Below are 25,414 nucleotides of genomic sequence, written 5' to 3'. Positions count from 1 at the left end.
GAGTGAGTGAGATGTATAGAAATATATGAATCCCCAGCTGAGCCAGCGGGCAAAAAGGCCATTTGTGCGTTCCAAATGGCACCCAATTCCCTAAGGGCCCTGGTCAAAAGTAGTGCACTAGAAAGGGAATACAGTGTCATTTGGGACACATGCTATGTGTTAAGTGTGCAAATGATTCAGACACAGCCAGAGCGGTACTGTGTGTGTGTGTGTGTGTGAGAGAGAGGAGGAGGGCGAGGAGTGGGACGCAAGGGAGAGGCATGACATTTTTTGCATTACCTCAGAGAAAGCGAGAGAGGAGAGGGAGAGAAACAGAACAGAGCAGGCAGCAGCACTGAGAACGTAGCTGGTGGTGGAAGTACCTGATCTGCCATAAACAGGGTTCGTTTAACCTCCCATGATGCACTGATATGTGAGGGTGTGGGGGGGGGGTGGACTATTGAAGTGTGACAGGAGTGCCCGTGTGTGTGTGTGTGTGTGTGTGTGTGTGTGTGGTCTCTCTGGACTCCGTGGGGAGTGGAGAGAGTTACAGCCCCTATCGGTGTGGTGCAGCGAGGCAGGCCTCTCTTCACTCATCCCTGCACTCTGTCCTATGTCTCTACACACCACTGTAACCACAGCGGCCTTAAGATAACCATTGATGGAGAGAGAGTGTGTGTGTGTGTGTGTGTGTGTGTGTGTGTGTGTGTGTGTGTGTGTGTGTGTGTGTGTGTGTACACGTAGTTTGGGTTCACTATAAGTTAGTCTGTTTTGGCGTGTGCTGGCAAGCATATGGTGGTTCCATGAAGGTTTAAACAGCTGTAACCTACATCCATGACATGTACATCCCATATACCCACCAACATCCACTCCTCCCTCTGACCATGTGCATCCCATATACCCACCAACATCCACTCCTCCCTCTGACCATGTGCAGCCCATATACCCACCAACATCCACTCCTCCCTCTGACCATGTGCATCCCATATGCCCACCAACATCCACTCCTCCCTCTGACCATGTGCATCCCATATACCCACCAACATCCACTCCTCCCTCTGACCATGTACATCCCATATACCCACCAACATCCACTCCTCCCTCTGACCATGTACATCCCATTTACCCACCAACATCCACTCCTCCCTCTGACCATGTACATCCCATATACCCACCAACATCCACTCCTTCCTCTGACCATGTACATCCCATATACCCACCAACATCCACTCCTCCCTCTGACCATGTACATCCCATATACCCACCAACATCCATTCCTCCCTCTGACCATGTACATTCAACCCCTGTGTCTGTGCGTGTCCTGGGGTTTTGGGTTAAAAGCAAAAAGACACATTTCTGTGGACTGTACGGAAATAGAGAAATATTTTTTGGGTTCCTCCAATACTCACCTGCACTATGTATGTTTCTATCTATCCGTAAAATGTATGTATATATCTAGCCGTAAAATGTATGTATATATCTATCCGTAAAATGTATAAATGTATGTATATATCTATCCGTAAAATGTATGTATATATATCTATCCGTAAAATGTATAAATGTATGTATATATCTAACCGTAAAATGTATGTATATATCTATCCGTAAAATGTATGTATATATCTATCCGTAAAATGTATGTATATATCTATCCGTAAAATGTATGTATATATCTATCCGTAAAATGTATGTATATATCTATCCGTAAAATGTATGTATATATCTATCCGTAAAATGTATGTATATATCTATCCGTAAAATGTATAAATGTATGTATACATCTATCCGTAAAATGTATGTATATATCTATCCGTAAAATGTATAAATGTATGTATATATCTATCCGTAAAATGTATGTATATATCTAACCGTAAAATGTATGTATATATCTATCCGTAAAATGTATGTATATATCTATCCGTAAAATGTATAAATGTATGTATATATCTAACCGTAAAATGTATGTATATATCTATCCGTAAAATGTATGTATATATCTATCCGTAAAATGTATGTATATATCTATCCGTAAAATGTATGTATATATCTATCCGTAAAATGTATGTATATATCTAACCGTAAAATGTATGTATATATCTAACCGTAAAATGTATGTATATATCTATCCGTAAAATGTATGTATATATCTATCCGTAAAATGTATGTATATATCTATCCGTAAAATGTATGTATATATCTATCCGTAAAATGTATGTATATATCTAACCGTAAAATGTATGTATATATCTATCCGTAAAATGTATGTTTCTATCTATCCGTAAAATGTATGTATATATCTATCCGTAAAATGTATGTATATATATATCTGTCCGTAAAATGTATGTATATATATCTATCCGTAAAATGTATGTATATATATCTATCCGTAAAATGTATGTATATATCTATCCGTAAAATGTATGTATATATCTATCCGTAAAATGTATGTATATATCTAACCGTAAAATGTATGTATATATCTATCCGTAAAATGTATGTATATATATATCTATCCGTAAAATGTATGTATATATATCTAACCGTAAAATGTATGTATATATATCTATCCGTAAAATGTATGTATATATATCTATCCGTAAAATGTATGTATACATCTATCCGTAAAATGTATGTATACATCTATCCGTAAAATGTATGTATACATCTATCCGTAAAATGTATGTATACATCTATCCGTAAAATGTATGTATATATCTATCCGTAAAATGTATGTATATATCTATCCGTAAAATGTATGTTTCTATCTATCCGTAAAATGTATGTATATATCTATCCGTAAAATGTATGTTTCTATCTATCCGTAAAATGTATGTATATATCTATCCGTAAAATGTATGTTTCTATCTATCCGTAAAATGTATGTATATATCTATCCGTAAAATGTATGTATATATCTATCCGTAAAATGTATGTATATATCTATCCGTAAAATGTATGTATATATCTATCCGTAAAATGTATGTATATATCTATCCGTAAAATGTATGTATATATCTATCCGTAAAATGTATGTATATATCTATCCGTAAAATGTATGTATATATCTATCCGTAAAATGTATGTATATATCTATCCGTAAAATGTATGTTTCTATCTATCCGTAAAATGTATGTATATATCTATCCGTAAAATGTATGTATATATCTATCCGTAAAATGTATGTATATATCTAACCGTAAAATGTATGTATATATCTATCCGTAAAATGTATGTATATATCTAACCGTAAAATGTATGTATATATCTAACCGTAAAATGTATGTATATATCTAACCGTAAAATGTATGTATATATCTAACCGTAAAATGTATGTATATATCTAACCGTAAAATGTATGTATATATCTAACCGTAAAATGTATGTATATATCTAACCGTAAAATGTATGTATATATCTAACCGTAAAATGTATGTATGTATGTATGTATGTATGTATGTATGTATGTATCTGTAAAAAAAAGAAAATTGTGCTGTCGGGTTTGCCTAATAAGGAATTTATTAGAATTGATTTACTTTGCCACTCACTGCTCTATTTAATTGACTGTGTGTATGTATAATATTACAGTCAATTAAATGTATGTATGTATGTATGTATGTATGTATGTATGTATGTATGTATGTATGTATAAATAACATTAGTCACTCACCTGCACTGTTGAACCCGCAGCCCAGGAAGAATCCCCTGACCTCTGGAGCCTCACCCATCAGGGGCTTGTGGTCCGCTGTGAATGATTCTGGGTAAAAACGATGCACGTAGTGTTAAGGGAACATTCCATCCATTCTGAACCACCATCAGAGCCATGTACAGTACAGAGATGTATATACAGTACCAGTCAAACATTTGGGCCCACCTATTCATTCAATGGTTTTTCTTTATTTTTACTATTTTCTTCATTGTAGAATAATAGCGAAGACACCAACACCATGAAATAACACATATGGAATCATGTAGTAACCAAAAAAAGTGTTAAAATAATCCAAATATATTTTAGATTCTTCAAAGTAGTCACCCTTTGCCTTGATGACAGCTTTGCAAACTCTTGGCATTCTCATAAACAGTTTCATGAGGAATGCTTTTCCAACAGTCTTGAAGGAGTTCCCACATATGCTGAGCACTTGTTGGCTGCTTTTCCTTCACTCTGCGGTCCAACTCATCCCAAACCATCTCAATTTGAGGTTGGGTCATCGGATGCAGCACTCTATCATTCTCCTTCTTGGTCAAATAGCCCTTACACAGCCTAGATGTGTGTTGGGTCATTGTCCTGTTGAAAAACGAATTATCGTCACACTGAGTGCAAACCAAATGGGATGGAGTATCGCTGCAGAATGCTGTGATAGCCATGCTGGTTAAGTGTGCCTTGAATTCTATATAAATCACAGACAGTGTTCCCAGTAAAGCACCATCACACCTCCTCCTCCATGCTTCACGGTGGGAACCACACATGCAGAGCTTATCCGTTCACCTACTCTGCGTCTCAACAAAGACACAGTGGTTGGAACCAAAAATCTCAAATTTGGACTCCACCGGTCAAATGTCGGACCACCGGTCAAATGTCCATTGCGCGTGTTTCTTGGCCCAAGCAAATCTCTTCTTTTTATTGGTGTCCTTTAGTAGTGGTTTCTTTGCAGCAATTCGACCATGAAGGCCTGATTCACGCAGTCTACTCTGAATAGTTGATGTTGAGAGGTTTCTGTTACTTTAACTCTGTGAAACATTTATTTGAGCTGCAATTTCTGAGGCTGGTAACTCTCTAATGAACTTATCCTCTGCAGCAGAGGTAACTCTGGGTCTTCCTTTCCTATGGTGGTCCTCAGAGCCAGTTTCATCATAGCGCTTGGTGGTTTTTGCGACTGCACTTGAAGAAACTTTCAAAGTTCTTGACATTTTCCAATTGACTGACCTTCATGTCTTAAAGTGATGGACGGTCGTTTCTCTTTGCTTATTTGATCTGTTCTTTCCAAAATATGGACTTGGTCTTTTACCAAATAGGGCAAGCGTCTGTATGCCATGCCTACCTTGTCACAACACAACTGATTGGCTCAAACGCATTGAGGAAAGAAATTTCACAAATGAACTTTTAACAAGGCACACCTGTTAATTGAAATACATTCCAGGTGACTACCTCATGAAGCTGGTTGAGAGAATGCCAAGAGTGTGCAAGACTGTCAAAGCAAAGGGTGGCTAATTTGAAGAATTTCAAGTATATTTGGATTTGTTTAACATTTTTATTTTGGTTACTACATGATTCCCTATGTGTTAGTTTTTATGTCTTCACTACTATTCCCCTCTAGAAAAAAGTCAAAATAAAGAAAAACCCTGGAATGAGTACAGTAGGTGTCCAAACTTTTGACTGATACTGTATGGCTCTGGTCACCACAGTGTGAATATCTACAGTCTCCAGAGTCTAATCCAATCACAATGCGGAGGACAAGGCATTTGTCCATCTAATTACAAAGAAGTATTACCACCCCCATAAACATGTCTTCTCCACTCTCAGCTAGTAGAGCCGAACGCTACTCTACTACGAGCTCCATCTTATCACGCGAGTGAGGGATCAAATCAAGCGAGAGCGAGAGCGTTAAGAGGGTAAGGAAAGAGAGACGGGAGATCGGAACACACCTTTGCCATTATTACACACGGGGGGATGAGTAATGAAGTACAAGAGCACACAGAGCTCGCCTCTCCAATAAGTAGGGAGTCTCCCGGAACAGAACAAGGCAGAATAGCGTCGCAGCTTATGCACAGCTCCTCAAACTAAAAAAGGTACCTTTACCAAAAATCAGTGACTTTCCCACTCATTGCTCTACTAGTCCTTTTTGGGCTTCCCACAAGGTCAGATTTCACTTGGACCCCTTAAGAAAAAAATAAACACGTATGCCTGTTGTAAAATCAAGTCTGGAGGTAGATGTCACATCTACACTGGCCTCTCTAGGGAGACGTGTAAGTGCCTATAAAAGGCATTCATTCGCCACTAACAAACAAAAACACAGTTGAGATAACAGGCTTGTGTTTGTTTTGTGGTGGCGAGATACACGACCCTCTCGCTGGGGAGTTAGCAGCCACGCCGTCTTAAAAACACAACATACATTTTGTATTTTGGACATGCATTAGGAGGCTCGTCGAAAACGCACACGTACTACACACAAGCGCATTAAAAATGGCGCACGCACGCACACAAGCTCATCAGTTAGTCTAAAAAGGCAGAGGTCCACAAGGAGCGCACATGAACACAGACGTGCACTGAGGGAGTGTATGTTTAAACGTTAAAAACATTTAAAGGGATACTTCGGGATTTTGACAATGGAGGCCCTTTAATTATCTACTTCCCCAGAGTCAGATGAACTCGTGGATACCATTTTTAATGTCTGTGTCCAGCACAAAAGCTAACTAGCATTAGCGCAATGGCAAAGTCTACGGGTATCTGCTGGCATCCTCTCATCATGTCCATTTCCAGTGAGTCAGGACCAGACAGATGACCGTTAACGAACTAGCATGATTCTAACAGACGCTAATTAAACACTGGTCGCCATCGATTAAAATCCAACCATTGACAGAAATACAGAAGGATGGAGCGAAAGAGAGACAGAGCGCGCGAGGGACAAGCCGACAGACCATCCAGACAACAAGGGAGCTTAAGTGTGAGTGCGCATGCCCGGAGACCCCGTCTACCACTAGAGGTGAGACCACCAGACAGTCAGTCTCTTACCAGTCTGTCACCTCTCTTCCCAAGAGAGAAAGTCACAACGTTTCACACCTGTCAGCTCTTATATCAGACAGTATTCCCTGGAGTCACATAGACTCAAGCCTCTCACAGGCAACGGGCCTGGAGCAGTGATATCCTCCAGTCTCAGAGAAACCAACCTCGATCAGTTCAGGTACCGTCTGCCCCAAGTCACCAGACTACGGTAAAAGGTCAACACTAATCCAAATGAGAGGCCACAGAGATGAGGAATACAAATATGACAAAGGGGGACCTATTGGGGTTGGCTGCCACAGCACAGAATGGACGCAGACAAATCATTAAAAACTGTAGGGGGGGATTAAATGATATAAAAGATATTTTCCACATCTCTCCATCTGTGAAGGACTATATATTAAATGAGTATTGATGTCTGTCAGTGTTGGTAATTGTGTGTGAAAGAATGTTGTACAGCAAAGAAGTGTGTTTTAGGAGTGTCGTAATTAATTGAATTGTAATACAGTGCCTTCAGATATGCACATTTTGTTGTGTTACAGCCTGATTTAAATGCATTCAATTGTAGTTTTTGTTCAAATTGATTGAAAATGACATGCAGAAATCTTGTTTACATAATTATTCACACCCCTGAGAAAATACATATTATAAATCACCTTTGCAGTGATTACAGCTGTGAGTCTGTCTGGGTAAATCTAAGAGCTTTGCACATCTGGACTGTGAAACGTTTGCACATGATTATTTATTTAGTCTATCGAGTGCTGTCAACTTATTTGTTATTGCTAGATAGTTACTTTCAAGTCTTGCCATAGACTTCAGAGTCGATTTTAGTCAAAACTTGATCTAGGCCACTCGGTAACATTCAATGTCGTCTTGGTAAGTAACTCCAGTGTATACAGCGCATTCGGAAAGTATTTAAACCCCTTCACTTTTTGTTATGGTACAGCCTTCTTCTAAAATTGATTAAATTGTTTCCCCACACTTCATCAATCTAGACAACACACCATAATAATTTTTAGCAAATGTATTAAAAAATATTTTAAAAATGGAAATATCACATTTACATAAGTATTCAGACCCTTTACTCAGTACTTTGTTGAAGCACCTTGGCAGCAATTACAGCCTCAAATATTTTTGGGTGTGACGGTGGGATTGGCACACCTGTATTTGGGGAGTTTCTCCCATTCTTCTCTGCAGATCCTCTCAAGCACAGCTATTTTCAGGTCTCTCCAGAGATGTTCAATCAGGTTTAAGTCCGGGCTCTGGTGGGGCCACTCAAGGACATTCAGAGACTTAGCCAAGACAATGCAGGAGTGGCTTTGGGACGTGTGCTTAGGGTCGTTGCCCTGTTAAAAGGTGAACCTTTGCCCCAGTATGATGACCTGAGCACAAAGAGCTCTCTGTGCTTTGCTCCATTCACCTTTCCCTTGATCCTGACTAGTCTCCCAGTACCTGCCGCTGAAAAATATCCCAACAGCATGATGCTGCCACCACCATGCTTCACCGTAGGGATAATATTGGCCAGGTGATGAGTGGTACCAGGTTTCCTCCAGATGTGACACTTGGCATTCAGGCCAAAGAGTTCAATCTTCGTTTCATCAGACCGGAGAATCTTGTTTCTCATGGTCTGAGAGTCATTTAGGTGCCTTTTGGCAAACTCCATGAGGGCTGTCATGTGCCTTTTACTGGTAAGTGGCTTCTGTCTGGCCACTTTACCGTAAAGGCCTGATTGGTGGAGTGCTGCAGAGTTTCTTGTCCTTCTGGAAGTTTCTCCCATCTCCACAGAGGAACTCTGGAGCTCTGTCAGAGTGACCATCGGGTTCTTGGTAACCTCCCTGACCAAGGCCCTTCTCCCCCGATTGCAGTTTGGCCAAGCAGCCAGCTCTAGGAAGAGTCTTGGTGGTTCAAAACCTCTTCCATTTAAGAATGGAGGCCACTGTGTTCTTGGGGACCTTCAATGCCGCAGACACTTTTTGGTACCCTTCCCCAGATCTGTGCCTCGACACAATCCTGTCTCGGAGCTCTACTGACAATTTCTTCAACCTCATGGCTTGGTTTTTGCTCTGACATGCACTGTCAACTGTGGGACCTTATATAGACAGGTGTGTACCTTTCCAAATCATGTACAATCAATTGAATTTACCACAGGTGGACTCCAATCAAGTTGTAGAAACATCTCAAGGATGATCAAAGTAAATGCATCTGAGCTCAATTTTGAGTCTCATGGCAAAGGGTCTGAATACGTATGTAAATAAGGTACTTGTTTGTTTTTTTATTTCTAAAAACCTGTTTTCACTTTGTCATTATGGGGTACTGTGTGTAGATTGATGAGGAAAATAATTTATTTAAATCCACAAGAAAAAGGCTGTAATGTAACAAAATGTGGAAAAGTGAAGGGGTCTGAACACTTTTAGAATTAACTGTATTTGGCTTTGTGTTTAAGGTGATTGTCCTGCTGAAAGGTGAATGTGTCTCCCAGTGTCTGTTTTACAGTGAAATCCCTGAGCGGTGTCCTTCCTCTCCGGCAACTGAGTTAGGAAGGACACCTGTATCTTTGTAGTGACTGGGTGCATTGATAAACCAACCAAAGTGTAATTATTAACTTCATCATTGTCATGATCCCTCCTACACCCAGGTTCTGTTATCTCAAGTCATAAATTCCTGGAGGAGACTCTCCCCCCATGGCCATGCAGAAAGAGACAGCGAGATCAAAGGATTTCACATGGCGAACTCCTAAATGATCTGGCATCATGGAACAACCCTTTTCTACTGTTATGAATAAAAAACCCACCTGAAGAAATCCTCTTCAGACCACGTGTACCTCGATGGGCGCAGGTTGAGTTCAGACCACAAAAACCTCAGTATAAGCGAAGGTTGGAATGGTTGTGGAATTCCTAACCATACCACGTGGCACATTGGCTACACGGCGGGAAATGGTTCAACTCTGAGACGATCGATCCCGACAGAATAAGAGCAAATCTTAGATACTAATTATTAGTCTGCAGCTAGAAATTATGTCAACCTGGGATGCGAAGACAGACAACATCTACACTATAAGAGCATTTCTGAATGGTACTCTGAAGTATCCATTCTAACAACGAAAGACAACGGAAGCAGAGAGAGAGACGATGATGAACTGACTCTCCAACAGGACGGACGATCCCAACAGAGATCACGATGACACACTGGGCGAAAATATATATATATTTATTGCAATTAATCCCGAATGAGTGAGTGCAAAGGATTAGCATTTCAATGAATATAATTATCAACTGTGTGGTGACTCATTTTGTCTTTCCCGCCATTCTCAGTCCACACCCACTTCCCTTTGTCCACCAAGCCATCATATCGGCTTAGCCCACTAGGGAACATCCCCTATCATTTCCTTGTTAGTTAGTTAGTAAATAAATGATTAAGACAATTGATGTATGGATGATTCATAGTGAAGGCTGGGTTCGTGCAGATAACCAACAATTTACAACGTTTGGAATGAGATTAACATGAGGTAAAGAATAATTCATTAATTAGAAGACTAATTGATTAGATAGTCAAATATCTGAAGAGTTGTATCAGGACAATTATAACTTCGTAATCTGAAGATTTCCCTTGGTGCCCCGACTTCCTAGTTAATTACAATTACATGATTAGTTTAATCACATAATAATAATTACAGAGAATTGATTTGATAAAATAACAGTCTTCACTTTAATGATGCCAAAGACACAACACCATGCTCAAAGGGAGATTCAATGTCTGCTTCATCATCATCATCATCATCTACCAATAGATGCCCTTCTTTGTGAGGCATTGGAAAACTCCCTCGTCTTTGTGGTTGAATCTGTGTTTTAAATTCACTGCTCGACTAAGGGACCTTACAGATAACTGTACAACATGTCTGGGGCACAGAGATGAGGTAGTCATTCCAAAATCATCTTATTAAACACCATTATTGCACACAGAGTGAGTCTACGAAACTGATTATGTGACTTGTTTGGGGTTTTAGGCTGGGTTTCTGTACAGCACTTTGAGATATCAGCTGATGTACGAAGGGCTATATAAATAAATTTTATTTGATTTGACTTGTTAAGCAGATTTTGACTCCTGAACTTACGTAGGCTTGCCATTACAAAAGGGGTTGAATACTTATTGTCTCAAGACATTTCAGCATTTCATGTGTTATTCATGTGGGAAAATTCCTAAAAACATCATTCCACTTTGACACTGTGTGGTTGTGTGAGTAGTCAGTGCCAAAATCTCAATTTAACCCATTTTAAAATGCAGGCTGTAACACAACAAAAATGTGGTAAAAGTCGAGGGTAGTGAATACTTTCTGAGGGCACTGGAAACGACTGACTGAGGGAGTTATTACGGGAGTGGGAACCATAGTGGGTGTGTGTATTGCATGTCCATACCTGGTCCACAGACAGTGGATTTGATGCCAGTCTGCTCCAGAGCAGGGACTCTGTTGATAGCTCCCTCTATGTGCTGCATGAACACATCCCAGTCCAGGTCAAACAGGCTGAAAGCAAACTTATCAGACACCTGCAACACAAGGACAACAACCAAAACAGTGTTCACTCGACCAAACTTATCAGACACCTGCAACACAAGGACAACAACCAAAACAGTGTTCACTCGACCAAACATATCAGACACCTGCAACACAAGGACAACAACCAATACAGTGTTTACTCAACCAAACTTATCTGACACCTGTGTTGGAGTCGACATTTTGAACATTGAGATATGAAAAGACATGACAGATCAGACGCATAGCATATTAAGGAGTGAGATCTGCAGAAAGACAAGAGTGGCTGTGGAAATGTGCTGGGTGGCCGGAAGGAGCTCAGGGGATTGCTAAAGGGGAGGCAGATGGACATCTGTGGACTAGAAGGAAGAGGCAGTGAGGTCAGGAGATGAGGTCAGCTCCCCTGAAGGGAGCAATAAAGGTTTACTACCCTCTTCCTGCGGAAGCATAAGATGTAAGGATTGGAGAGAAGGAGGAGCATCTTAAGTGGGATATGTATACACTGCTCAAAAAAATAAAGGGAACACTAAAATAACACATCTTAGATCTGAATGAATTAAATGTTCTTATTAAATACTTTTTTCTTTACATAGTTGAATGTGCTGACAACAAAATCACACAAAAATGATCAATGGAAATCAAATTTAATCAACCCATGGAGGTCTGGATTTAGAGTCACACTCAAAATTAAAGTGGAAAACCACACTACAGGCTGATCCAACTTTGATGTAATGTCCTTAAAACAAGTCAAAATGAGGCTCAGTAGTGTGTGTGGCCTCCACGTGCCTGTATGACCTCCCTACAACGCCTGGGCATACTCCTGGGCATACTCCAATTTCTAGATTTATTTTGGATTGGAGATGCTTAATGTGAATCTGGAAGGAGAGTTTACAGTCTAACCAGACACCTAGGTATTTGTAGTCCACATATTCTAAGTCAGAATCGTCCAGAGTAGTGATAATGGGCGGGTGGGTGCGGGCAGCAATCGTTTGAAGAGCATGCATTTAGTTTTATTTGCATTTAAAAGAAGTTGGAGGCCACAGAATGAGTGTTGTATGGCATTGAAGCTCGTTTGGAGGTTTGTTAACACAGTGTCCAAAGAAGGGCCAGAAGTATACAGAATGGTGTCGCCTGCGTAGAGGTGGATCAGAGAATCACCAGCAGCAAAAGCGACATCATTGATATATACAGAGAAGAGTCGGCCCGAGAATTTAACCCTGTGACACCCCCATAAAGACTGCCAGAGGTCCGGACAACAGGCCTATGTGAGAAGTAGTTGGTGAACCAGGCGAGGCAGTCATTTGAGAAACCAAGGCTATTGAGTCTGCCGATAAGAATGCGGTGATTGATAGAGTTGAAAGCCTTGGCCAAGTCGATGAAGACGGCTGCACAGTAATGTCTTTTATCGATGGCGGTTATGATATCGTTTAGGACCTTGAACGTGGCTGAAATGCACCCATGACCAGCTCGGAAACCAGATTGCATAGTGGAGAAGATATGGTGGGATTCAAAATGGTCGGTGATCTGTTCGTTAACTTGGCTTTCGAATATTGTAGAAAGGCAGGGCAGGATGGATATAGGTCTATAACAGTTTGGGTCTAGAGTGTCTCCCCCTTTGAAGAGGGGGATGACCGCGGCAGCTTCCCAATCTTTGGGGATCTCAGACGATACAAAAGTGTGTTGAACAGTAATAGGGGTTGTAACAATTTCGGCAGATCATTTTAGAAAGAGAGAGTCCAGATTGTCTTGCCCAGCTGATTTGTAGAGATACAGATTTTGCAGCTCTTTCAGAACATCAGCTGTCTGGATTTGGGTGAAGGAGAAGCAGGGAGGGGGGCTTGGGCAAGTTGCGGCAGGGGGTGCAGAGCTGTTGGCCGGGGTAGGGGTAGCCAGGTGGAAAGCATGGCCAGCTGTAGAAAAATGCTTATTATCATAGATTTAATCGGTGGTGAAAGTGTTTCCTAGCATCAGTGCAGTGGGCAGCTGGGAGGAGGTTGTTAACAAGGACACATCAACCCAACCAAGGACACAACAACCCCCACCAGTGTTAACTCAACCAAGGACACAACAATGCTGCGCTGCACTTGTGCCATCTTCAACAAGACACGGCTTTCGCAAACATTTAGTACACATCGGTGAACAGTTATGGAAGCACACACACACACACACACACAGTTCAACCCATCTTTCAAATGTCACAAACAGACAGAGAGAGAGCGAGAGAGATGATGCAGAGCACTCAGCAGGGAAATGCTGAACACATGAAACAGTGTGCATATGCCACAGTGGAGGAACTGATGCTGTAAAGAGAAGACGGGGATCAAGATTTAAAGAAAGAAAAAAAAAAATTGGGAGGCTGCAGGGCCAGCGAAGTAACTGTGACCTTTTCCCGCAAGAATGCACGTACGCACACAGTGATTTTCCGTCACAACAGCCCCTCATTACCAGTCGAGGCCTGGCCCCTAGGGAGCTCCCAACACCAGATTAAACTTTCAACTTCTCCTAAACTTCTCTAACATATTGATCCACAGACCCAGCTTCTCCCTCTCTGTACTAAATGCATTTTCCTTTTCTCGCTTCGTTTCCAACTCTTGAAAGCTCGTGCTGACAGAGCGGAAAGGACAAAAACGCTCCTTTATCCGGGTTGAGGTGTTAGGTAATTTAGCGCTGTTGAATTGTTTGGCTGGATGTGAATGTTAAACGGACTTGTGTGACGTGGTCTCCGGCTTCAGAGTTGGGGGTCAGAGGCGGTGTGTGAGACTAAAAAGCACATTTAGTACGGTACCTGCAGACTGAACAGGAACCACACCAACTGAGCACGCGCCACAGAGAGGAGTGAGGAGGGCATATTGACATTGAGCCGGTCAGAGCCAGTGTGCGCCGACAGAACACAACACTCCAGCTAGACCAACACAAAACACTCAGATCTCAATCTGTGTCCTGCTGTAACCTCATAAGGCTGCATACCCCCTAGCTAAAAGTGAGCGAGAGAGGGAATAAAAGTGCGGTAAAGGGGAAAGAGAGCCACAGACACTCAGCGGCTGGTGAAGTAATGAGTGTGTGTGTGTGTGTGTGTGTGTGTGTGTGTGTGTGTGTGTGTGTGCGCGCTTATCTGTGCACATCCTGCTGGAGCTTCTCCTCAGGCTGTGTGAGTAGGGAGCGGATACAACAATCCACTGACACGCCAGAGGAACAGAGCATGGCAATTAACTGGCCTGTGAAAGTGAGACATAGACAAGCAGCATGCCTCTCTGCGAGCTTCACTGCAGCGCGCAATATAAGCAAACACACATGGACAACCACACAAACATAAAGATTCTCACAGAGAGAGGTCAAATACTGTACACACAATCACTCACACAAGCACCCGTATAGTACACAACCCAATACACACAAACTACAGGAGGCTGCTGAGGGGAGGACGGTGCATAATAAATGGCTGTAACGGAGCAAATGGAATGGCATCAAACACCTGGAAACCATGGAAACCGTGTGTTTGATACCATTCCACCCATTCTGCTCCAGTCATCCTTACAAACCCATCCCCGTTCCCCCCAATGAAGGTGCCACCAACCTCCTGTGTCACAAACACCAATGACATCCCATTCACAGTATGTCAACACAGTGAAAACACACACACACACACACACACACACACACACAATACCTTGTCCCAGAAGACCGGGTTCTGTTCGTAACCCCCCACGGAGAGGGCGTCACCTTGGAGACGAAGGTAAACTGATGCATCATGGTCCCTCACATTGGGCATGTTCTAGAAGGGTGGCAGGAAGAGAGACATTCTTTAGATCTTCAAAACGGTATGCTCCAAACAGATCACAGGCACAATGATCATCTTAGAACAACAAACAGGACTATAAAACACGGCAGACATAGCCAACTTGCATAGCCTACTTACATAGCATACTTGGATTTCACATCTAACGCTTAACAAAACAGTAGATCAGCGATCATCAGGCTCCAAAACAGCATTCTGGGCAGTCTTATAGTTATGTCTCAGACTTGCCCGATAATAGTTCATCAAAAGACATGCCCCGCCGTAGAGAGGAGCAGCGGCATGCCCGTCCATGTGAGCATCTGCCGATACTCTTCCCCTGTACTGATTATGGTCTGGAAATGGTCACGATTGTCCCTCATCGACGATAGAAGTAGCTAGCTAGCCTCGCTCTCCCCATGCAGAACCCAATCAGTCTATACAATAGAGAACAGTCATCAGAAATCCGAGGATATGAATCAAAACGGGAGGTCACTACTGACCTACTAGTAGGCAGAAGGTTCACAATCACTGGCTGGCTGACTAGTGGCAGTTTGGTCTCCATGGATACCGGAGCAAAACATAACGCAGATGAAAAACGCTACAAAACTGCCCAAAAGTCCACTAGTTGGCCAATTGCTGTAGCCAAGTCTGCCAGTAGCCAAGTCAACCATTCGAATGCACTTTACAAAAATGTTTAGCCATAAAATAAATTACAACTATGATCAAAATAAAATAAAGACGGAGACTGAACCGACACAACCAGAATGATGAATATTTTATAGTAAATTGGCATATTTATGACATACTGGCCTTACCCAGGCCCATAGCCGCGGGAAGTAGGGGTGCAGTGGTGTAAAGTACTTAAGTAAAAATTACTATAAAGTACTATTTTTTGGGGGGTGGGGTGTCGTTCCTGTATATTACCATTTATATTTTTGGCAACTTTTACTACATTCGTAAATAAAATAATCTACTTTTTACTCCTTACATTTTCTCTGACACCCAAAAATTCTTGTTACATTTTGACAGGAAAATGGTCCAATTCACACAAGAGAACATCCCTGCTCATCTCTACTGCCTCTGATCTGGAGGATTCACTAAACACAAATTCTTTGTTTGTAAATTATGTCTGAGTGTTGGTGTGCCCCTGGCTATCGTCAATAAAAAAATAAAAAATGACAAATTGTGCCACCTGGTTTACTTAATATAAAGGAATTATGTTATTTATACTTTTTCTTTTTGATACTTAAGTACATTTGAGCATTTCCATTTACTTTTGATACATAAGTATATAAGTATATTTAACACCAACTACTTTGACTTTTACTCAAATAGTATTTTACTGGGTAACTTTCACTTGAGTCATTTTCTATTAAGGCATCTTTACTTTTACTCATGTATGACTTTTGACTACTTTTTTCACCATTGTGAGGGTTAAATAATCAAAAGTAGTGCACTGGGCCTTTACTAGTATTAGCAGACCAATATAGACCTGTAGCGTGGGCAAAAAACATTTCCAGCATCTCCGTTTTGCTATAAAAGGTAGTTGTATAATTAACAACATTATCTTGCAGGATTCAACAGTTGGAATTGTAAAAAAGTTGTTGCCCTGTCCCTTCCTCTGCGACTGTCATTCTAATGGAATACAGAAAGATAAAAACCCAGTCCTCAAAACATTTACATCAAAAAGGTGCAAAGCTATAGGCAAAGATGCCAAATTAAAAACAATATATTGATCAAATAACATGAAAACAAGCATTACCAACAGAGTGAATGTGAAAATTGATTCAAAAATGGTCTCACTTTGCTGGTGATTTGCAGTATGTGCAATGATACAAGTAAAAGGAGGACTGTGATTGGTTAAATTGTCTATAAAACAAAACTAGCAGACCCATTCTGTCGGTAGAGTATATATTATGTTCAACCATATAGATTTTGTTTTTGCCCAAATGTAAAAAAATATGTTGTTTATAATGTTGTTATAATATTGTTTAAAATGTTTATATTATTGAAATCAAAATACTACTCATATTATAGAGTAAGCAGTAAAGCTTCATTATGACACCAATTTTTGTAGCACCTACAGATGAAACAATATGGAGTCTTAGAGGCGTTGGTAAGGCCTTTATTTAATAAAATCAGTCAACTCCAATTCATTATTACTCAATTATGAAAAAAATGTCAAACAGAGTACCAGTCAAAAGTTTGGACACCTACTCAGTGAAGGGTTTTACTTTATTTTACATTGTAGAACAATAGTGAAGACATCAAAACTATGAAATAACACATATGGAATCATGTAATAACCCCAAGTGTTAAATCAAAATATAATTTTAGATTTTAGATTCTTCAAAGTAGCCACCCTTCGCCTTGAAGAACTTTGCACACTCTTGGCATTCTCTCAACCAGCTTCACAAGGAATCATTTCCAACAGTCTTGAAGGTGTTCCCACATATGCTGAGCACTTGTTGGCTGCTTTTCCTTCATTCCAAACCATCTCAAATTGGGTTGAGGTCGGGTGATTGTGGAGGCCAGATCATCTGATGCAGCACTCCATCACTCTCCTTCTTGGTAAAATAGCCATTACACAGCCTGGAGGTGTTGGGCCATTGTCCTGTTGAAAAATAAATGATAGTCCCACTAAGCGCAAACCAGATGGGATGGCGTATCTCTGCAGAATGCTGTGATAGCCTGCTGGTTAAGTGTGCCTTGAATTCTATATAAATAACAGTGTCACCAGCAAAGCACCCCCCCCACCTTGTTCTCCATGCTTCACGGTGGGAACCACACATGCAGAGAAAATCCGTTCACCTACTCTGCGTCTCAAAGACAGTGGTTAGAACCAGAAATCTCACATTTCCACCAGTCTAATATCCATTGCTCATGTTTCTTGGCCCATGCAAGTCTTCTTTTTAGTGTTCTTTAGTAGGTGGTTTCTTTGCAGTAATTCGACCACGAAGGCCTGCTTCATGCAGTCTCCTGAACAGTTGATGTTGAGATGTGTCTGTTACTTGAACTCTGAAGCATTTATTTGGGCTGCAATTTCTGAGGCTGGTAACTCTAATGAACTTATCCTCTCAAACAAAGGTAACTATGGGTCTTCCTCTCCTGTGGCGGTTCTCATGAGAGCCAGTTTCATCATAGGGGCTTGATGGTTTTTGCGACTGCACTTGAAGAAACGTTCAAAGTTCTTTACATTTTCTGCATTGACTGACCATGTTTTAAAGTAATGATGGACCGTCATTTCTCTTTACTTATTTGAGCAGTTCATAATATGGACTTGGTCTTTAAACAAATCTTCTGTATATCACCCCTACCTTGTCACAACACATCGGATTGGCTCAAATGTATTAAGAAGGAAAGAAAGCCCACAAATTAACTTTTACCAAGTTAAACACCTGCTACTTGAAACGCATTCCAGGTGACCACCTCTTGAAGCTGGTTGAGAGAATGCAAAGAGTGTGCAAAGCTGCCATCAAGACAAAGGGTGGCTACTTTGAATAATCTAAAATACCAAATATATTTTGATTTGTTTAACACTTCTTTTGTTACGACATGATTCCATACTTTACTTCATAGTCTGAATGTATTCACTATTATTCTACAATGTAGAAAATAGTAAAAATAAAGAAAAACACTTGAATGAGTAGGTGTGTCCAAACTTTTGACTAGTACTGTATACACACACATTTTTCCCCTAAGCCTACCACCCTTCCCCTAATTGGAGTAAACTAATAAACAATAACACTTAGGCTTCTACTTCCAGCTCATACATACTATATACATTTGACAGACAAAGTATAGTCATCTTGTTGTCATTGAGGAGACTCTCTCCATGCAGACACACTGTTAGATTTTGGTTGTGGCTTTTTCTGTGGCTGTTTGTTTGCTTTGGCACCTTTCAACACCCCTCATTATCACATTTATGCACATAAACACTCACACTACTGATTACTGACCACACAAACACACACCATTAATTGTATTTAGTTTACTTCTGTTAATAAATATATTTTTGTTATTCCTTATCTCCACATCGTCTCCCTTTTTTGTTAAGGACTTTGAGCCGGTTCGTGACAAGTGGGGTCTCGTCTGCGTTTCTCGCTGTGTGGGGCGAGTCACCCGGGATCATAATGTTGATTTGCTAGACATTTTGGTGTGTAGTATTTTGTTGCATATTGATGGGTTAATGCTTATTGGAATGTGCTTTGGTTGGTCTTCACGGCATATTCTAAAGTGGTTTGGTACAGTGCCTTAGATACGTATCAGTGGTCCGGTGACGTCATGAACCAAGTGTGTTGTCTGGTAGCGTATGCCAGTGGGCCGAATACTAGTGTTGTTGGGGCTTGTATTGTGTTTGGGAGAAAACGTAGAGTTAATGTTTGAGGACTCTAAGTGCTTTGTTTGTATCTTTTGTTACAGCTTTTTGAGTTGTAATGTTTGGTGGGCCCAGTGTGGGTTGGTTGCCTGTTTGGTAAACCTGCCACTGCGGTGGATGGTTGGTTGCCTGTTTGGTAAACTTGCCACTGCGGTGGATGGTTGGTTGCCTGTTTGGTAAACTTGCCACTGCGGTGGATGGTTGGTTGCCTGTTTGGTAAACTTGCCACTGCGGTGGATGGTTGGTTGTCTGTTTGGTAAACTTGCCACTGCGGTGGATGGTTGGTTGCCTGTTTGGTAAACTTGCCACTGCGGTGGATGGTTGGTTGCCTGTTTGGTAAACTTGCCACTGCGGTGGATGGTTGGTTGCCTGTTTGGTAAACTTGCCACTGCGGTGGATGGTTGGTTGTCTGTTTGGTAAACTTGCCACTGCGGTGGATGGTTGGTTGCCTGTTTGGTAAACTTGCCACTGCGGTGGATGGTTGGTTGCCTGTTTGGTAAACTTGCCACTGCGGTGGATGGTTGGTTGTGTGCTGCGTTGGAGAGAGTAACATTGGTTAGTATTCAGGCCCCTGCCCAGGCTGGAAACTCTTGCTCTACTCGCTGTTGGGACATCGGTCTGAGGTGAATACAATCTGCTGTGTACCTCAGTGGGATATTTGGGTAGGGTGCTACCCTTGCTACCCGGAGCTATAGCCTTTCTTTTTCCCCCCTGTTAGGCTTAGCGACGTGTTTCACTTTGGAATACGTTGGGCATCGTTATTTTGTTTATTTTTGTGTGGTGTCTGGACTGAGCAGTTGTCTCGGGGGCACATCCGTGGCTTGGGGGAATCTGCCAGTGTGCTGGGTGTTTCTCCCCCCCCCATATATAGATCTCATCTCTCTTCTGTGGTGCCCAGTGTGATTGTCATTTCTCTTGTTGTGGTCCGGTTTGGTGTGCTCAGCAGAGGGGAAGAGCATGAATTTACTTCTGACTATGGTGTCTAATGTAGACGAGTTCATTCGCTTTCCATCAGAGGAACTGTTCGATTTATGTACTAAAGAACAGCTGTTGAAGATCGTTTAACACTACAAGATTGAAATGAGTGATAAAAATAAAATTAAAATAAAAAAAACATTGATGTTTAAATCAGTTATGTTGATGTTGCCAAAATGTAATGAGAAGGACCCTGAGATGTTATTTTTGTTGGAGCTTGTTGCTGACGCGTTCTCTTGTTCCTGAATGTCTACGTGAGTGACCATTGTTTGGTTTTGTCCTGTTCCTGAATGTCTACGTGACTGACCATTGTTTGGTTTTGTCCTGTTCCTGAATGTCTACGTGACTGACCATTGTTTGGTATTGTTCTGTACTGTCGCTCCTGTCTGTTCCCATTTTCTTATTTCCTCTTAAAGGTTGCTTCCAATGCACAAAGGTTGCTGAGGTCTGGGGAGGACGAGGTTGGCTGGGGCAAGTGAAAGTGTGAACACGAAGCCCCTCATCAATTTGGGACGCAGAGGCGGGGTCAATTTGTTTGTGGGGGGGAAGAGACCCTCCCACTCTGTCTGCCGTATTCTCTCTTTGCTCTTGTTTTCGGCGGGCGGAGCTGGGAGGGTCGTCAGCGACATGGGACACACCTGGGCCCGGGTGTATCCCAGGATAAATGCACCACTTCCCCATTAATTTTTCTGTCCGTTTCTTTGCTTTGGCACCTTTCAACACCCCTCATTATCACATTTATGCACACAACCACTCACACTACTGATTACACACACCATTGTTAAATTGTATTTAGTTGACTTAGAGGACAACAAAATATTTATTAACTGATCTCCACGTTGTCTCCCTTTTTGTTACGGACTATGAGCCGGTTTCGTGACAAATAGTCCCTGCAAAACACCAGTCTCAATGTCAACAGTAAGAATAAGAAATTTAAGATTTTGTTCTTAACTGACTTGCCTAGTAAAATAAAGGTAAAAAATAAAAACCTGTGAAAAAGCAACTCCAGCATGCTGGCCTTCTAGGCAGAGTTCCTCTGTCCAGTGTCTGTGTTCTTTTGCCCATCTTAATATTTTATTTTTATTGGCCAGCCTGAGATATGGCTTTTTCTTTGCAACTCTGCCTAGAAGGCCAGCATCCTGGAGTCACCTCTTCACTGTTGAGACCTGTGTTTTGCAGGTACTATTTAATGAAGCTGCCAGTTGAGGAATTGGGAGGCATCGGTTTCTCAAACTAGACACTAATGTACTGTGGGTACACATACCCCAGTTTGAGAATACTGGCTCTACACTGAAGGGAAGTAGTAAGACAGGGGCCTGCAGTGTCACAGTGCCCCCTGCTGGGGAGACCTGGTGGTGGTGAGAGAGGAAAGGACTGGTTCACACTATATGGCCAAGCTGCAAAGTCAAAATTGGCTATATCGTAAAACAAATGTATGAAAAATTAAAGACAAATGTATTTTTGTTAAGGTTAGGCATAAGGTTAGCAGTGTGGTTGGGGTTATGGTTAGGTTGAACATTTTAAGAAGATAAATTGTAGAACCTCCAGCTTTGCAGCTTGGCCCGATAGTGACAACAGAGAGCCGACTGGAGCCTCAGCTGGCCCTCTAGTCAGCAGTACGACATGCATGAGCAAGCTGGATAATATTGCAGATCAAAGTTCCCGTCAAATAGCATGTGTCACCTGGACTTACCCTCTGGCAGAGCATATGTTTGTGGTGATAAATCAGTTTCCCAAGTTGGGATCAATAAATGAATACTGACGGGCTCTTCCTTTTCCTTGGATGCCCTCGATCCCTATGTCTGCATGGTGCTGTGTGTGTGTGTGTGTTTCTGTGTGTGTGCGGCACGAGTGCAACATGAGTGCCTACGGACGTACCTGGATGCCCTCGATCCTCTCAGTCACGACGTAGGCATGGTGCATGGCGACGAGTGGCACCTTGACTCCAGCCATCTCACCCAGCTTAGCGGCCCACACTCCTGACGGGGCAAAGAGAGACCGTGCGTGCTTAAGCTCCACGTTGCAGTCCGACTGTGCAGAATCCCTGACCTACAAAATCACCTTGCAACCCTAAATAACCACTCATCAATGAGCCGTCCAAATCAATTTTACTTCTTGTTAAGGGCTTTTTGTAATGGTTCAGTCATCTTGAATAGCGTCCAGATGCTTAAATAGGAGGCCAGAACATAGGCCTACTGGTAAAATGCACAAGAGGGGTACTTTGTGGGTTCTCCAGACAGAGCAAAATGTAATTTGGGGTACAGTAACCATTAAAAAAAAATAGTTGGGAATCACTGTGATAGACGACTGACTAACCTGCACAGTTTACCACCACGGGGGTCTGGATGGTTCCGTGGAAGGTCTCCACAGCCTTGACCCTCTTCACTCCCATGTCGTCTGTGCTCACCTGGATCCCCGTCACTGGACAGTTCTCTATCACCTGACAGAAGAGTGAGCCAATCAGAGATGAGGTGAAAGACAACCCCATGTACTGTATACCCATACGTATCTATAGTTATCGGCAGGAGTTTTTTCTGACTGTGTGACTTGACCAGAAACGATCCAAATTCATACCAGACCCGGAGTCAGGTTAAAGTGACTAAGAGGGCAGTTGAAAACGGTGAGGGGGCACAAATCTGGGGGGGGGGGGGGTTGTTCCTGCATTGGAATTTAATTCTGCTTATATCACGCCATACCACAATAAACAAAGTTCATTGAGTGCTTTTGAAGTGACAGGTAGGCGTGGAATCTGTAGCCTAATGCATCTCCGCTGCGCTGTGGCAGCATAAAATAGGGTCCTTCTAGCAGTTGTAAGGATAAAAGATTAATCAGGAGGCAGGCAGGTAGAGGTGCAAATGAGTGTTGGATTACTTTCACAGCGCTGGTGTTTCAAAGATGACGGTGATAATGACAAATATATACACCCAACAAAAATATAAAATGCAACACGTAAAGTGGTGGTCCCCCCCCCAAAAAAAAACATTTCTCTCACATTTGTTAGTGAGCATTTCTCCTTTGCCATGATAATCCATCCACCTGACAGGTGTGGCATGTCAAAAAGCAGATTAAACAGCATGATCATTACACAGGTGCACCTTGTGCCGGGGACAATAAAAGGCCACTCTAAAATGTGCAGTTATGTCACACAACACAATGCCACAGATGTCTCCAGTTTTGAGGGAGAGTGCAATTGGCATGCTGACTGGCATGACTGAATGCAGGAATGTCCACAAGAGCCATTGCCAGATAATTACATTTTCATTTCACTACCATAGGCTGCCTCAAAGGCGTTTTAGAGAAGTTGGCAGTACATCTTACCGGCCTCACAACCACCGACCATCTGTAACCACAACAGCCCAGGACCTCCACATCCGGCTTCTTCACCTGTGGGATGGTCTAAGACCAGACACCCGGAGAGCTGATGAAACTGTGGGTTTGCACAATTGAAGAATATCTGAATAAACAAATCAGAAAACGTCTCAGGGAAGCTCGTCTGCATGCTTGTTGTCCTCACCAGGGTCTTGACCCGACTACAGTTCGGTGTCGTAACTGCTCGCCTTCGAAGGCCACTGGCACGCTGTGTGCAAGTGTGCTCTTCAGGGATGAGTTCCGGTTTCAACTGTACCTAGCAGATGGCAGACAGCGTGTACCGTGTCGTGTGAGCTGGCGGTTGGCCGACATCAACGTTGTGAACAGAGTGCCCCGTGGTGGTGGGGTTAGGGAATTGGCAGGCATAAGCTACGGACAGCGAACACAACTGCATTGAATGCACAGAGATACCGTGATGAGACCCTGAGGCCCATTGTCGTGCAAGTAATCCGCCACCATAACCTCATCACCCCAACTCACCAGACTTGTCCCAAAAAAAAATTGACACAATGAAACAAATTGGCAGGGGTCGGTGCCCAATAGTGGAGAGAGAGACGTGCCTATAGTGTGTCTTCACCACATACCCCTCCCCTTATTCTGGTCTCGACATTATTAACGATGCTCGAGACATGTTCTTCACTCATAAGCAGCAACCTCAAAACATTGTCAGGACGTAGCAGTGGTCATTTTCCCTTTAACTGAAATCATTACAGCTCAGTATTTCTACCCAGCACCGTTAAAGGCACACTATACAAACTAACAGACATGTATCAGCAGGGCAGAATGTCACATTCCAACCGAGCAATGGGTACATTATACATATTGACCAACATGGTATGTCCATATGTTGGTAGCGCAAATAAAGGAACACCATAGCAGATTAACACTTTGCCCAGGCCCTAAACACTGTCCACTAACCTTTTGGCAATGTTAGGGCCCAAACCTCCCCGTATGGGCCTTTGTCGAAGCAGGTAAGGGAGCATTCTCTAACCAAACGATGCACAGTGGACACTGGGGTTGTCTCCTGACGCCCCCCAGCAGTGACAAGTTCCACACCCAGGGACATTTGCGGTGGAGTTATTTTCTCTCCAAGCATTGGGAAAGGGACACGGCACACCTCTCCAGGCACCGAAGAGAGCTCAGTCATAATCAATTCAGTGTCAATCAATGTTGAGTTGAAAACCTTACACATCCCATCATAGGTCAGACACTCCTGCAGAGCACCGCCCATAGGAACAGCAGAGGAGCAGAAAGGAGACCGTTCGACCCCGCCCTTAAAAAAAATCTAAATCAAATATTACAAGCAGAGGAGTATCACGTTACTCATTTAGCCTACCAGATGAGATGAGAAGCATTTTGTCCCGCTTTTATGGAAACCCAAAGGAATCATGCATAACCACCCCAGTGGCTTTCCATAGCCCCCCTACACACACCATGGCGTGCTCTGTCCATTGTGCTGACAGCGCAGTGGAGATTTTTGTTTTTTTATGCCAACCTGTCACTCAAATCATTTGAACTTTTTTTTGCCATTTTTATATAGGGATAAAAAATATATATAGTTTAGGGGTGCAAAAGTTTGAACTGAGGGGGCTAATCCCCTTTTAGTCCCCTGGTGGAGCCAGGTACGATCCATTATGCTATAACCAATGTTCCCTCTAATATTTCTAAGCACAGAGCCAATTTCAGGTCTGCTGA

General features: G+C 42.2%; 1 protein-coding gene across 1 annotated transcript in view; it reads right to left on the bottom strand.

The window, feature by feature from the left end:
• sardh (sarcosine dehydrogenase) overlaps positions 1–25,414 on the bottom strand; it is a 126,730-nt gene that overhangs the window by 85,166 nt on the left and 16,150 nt on the right. Inside the window, exons 6-10 of the mRNA XM_036977676.1 lie at positions 22,667–22,790; positions 22,229–22,329; positions 14,890–14,994; positions 11,107–11,236; positions 3,647–3,733 (exon numbers count right to left, since the gene is read on the bottom strand). Of these exons, the coding sequence (XP_036833571.1) occupies positions 3,647–3,733; positions 11,107–11,236; positions 14,890–14,994; positions 22,229–22,329; positions 22,667–22,790 (547 nt within the window). The remainder of the gene's footprint in view (positions 1–3,646; positions 3,734–11,106; positions 11,237–14,889; positions 14,995–22,228; positions 22,330–22,666; positions 22,791–25,414) is intronic.

This window comes from Oncorhynchus mykiss, chromosome 5 (genome assembly GCF_013265735.2).
Source record: "Oncorhynchus mykiss isolate Arlee chromosome 5, USDA_OmykA_1.1, whole genome shotgun sequence".
NCBI classification, from domain to species: Eukaryota; Metazoa; Chordata; class Actinopteri; order Salmoniformes; family Salmonidae; genus Oncorhynchus; species Oncorhynchus mykiss.
This window is presented reverse-complemented; position numbering and strand designations above follow the sequence as displayed.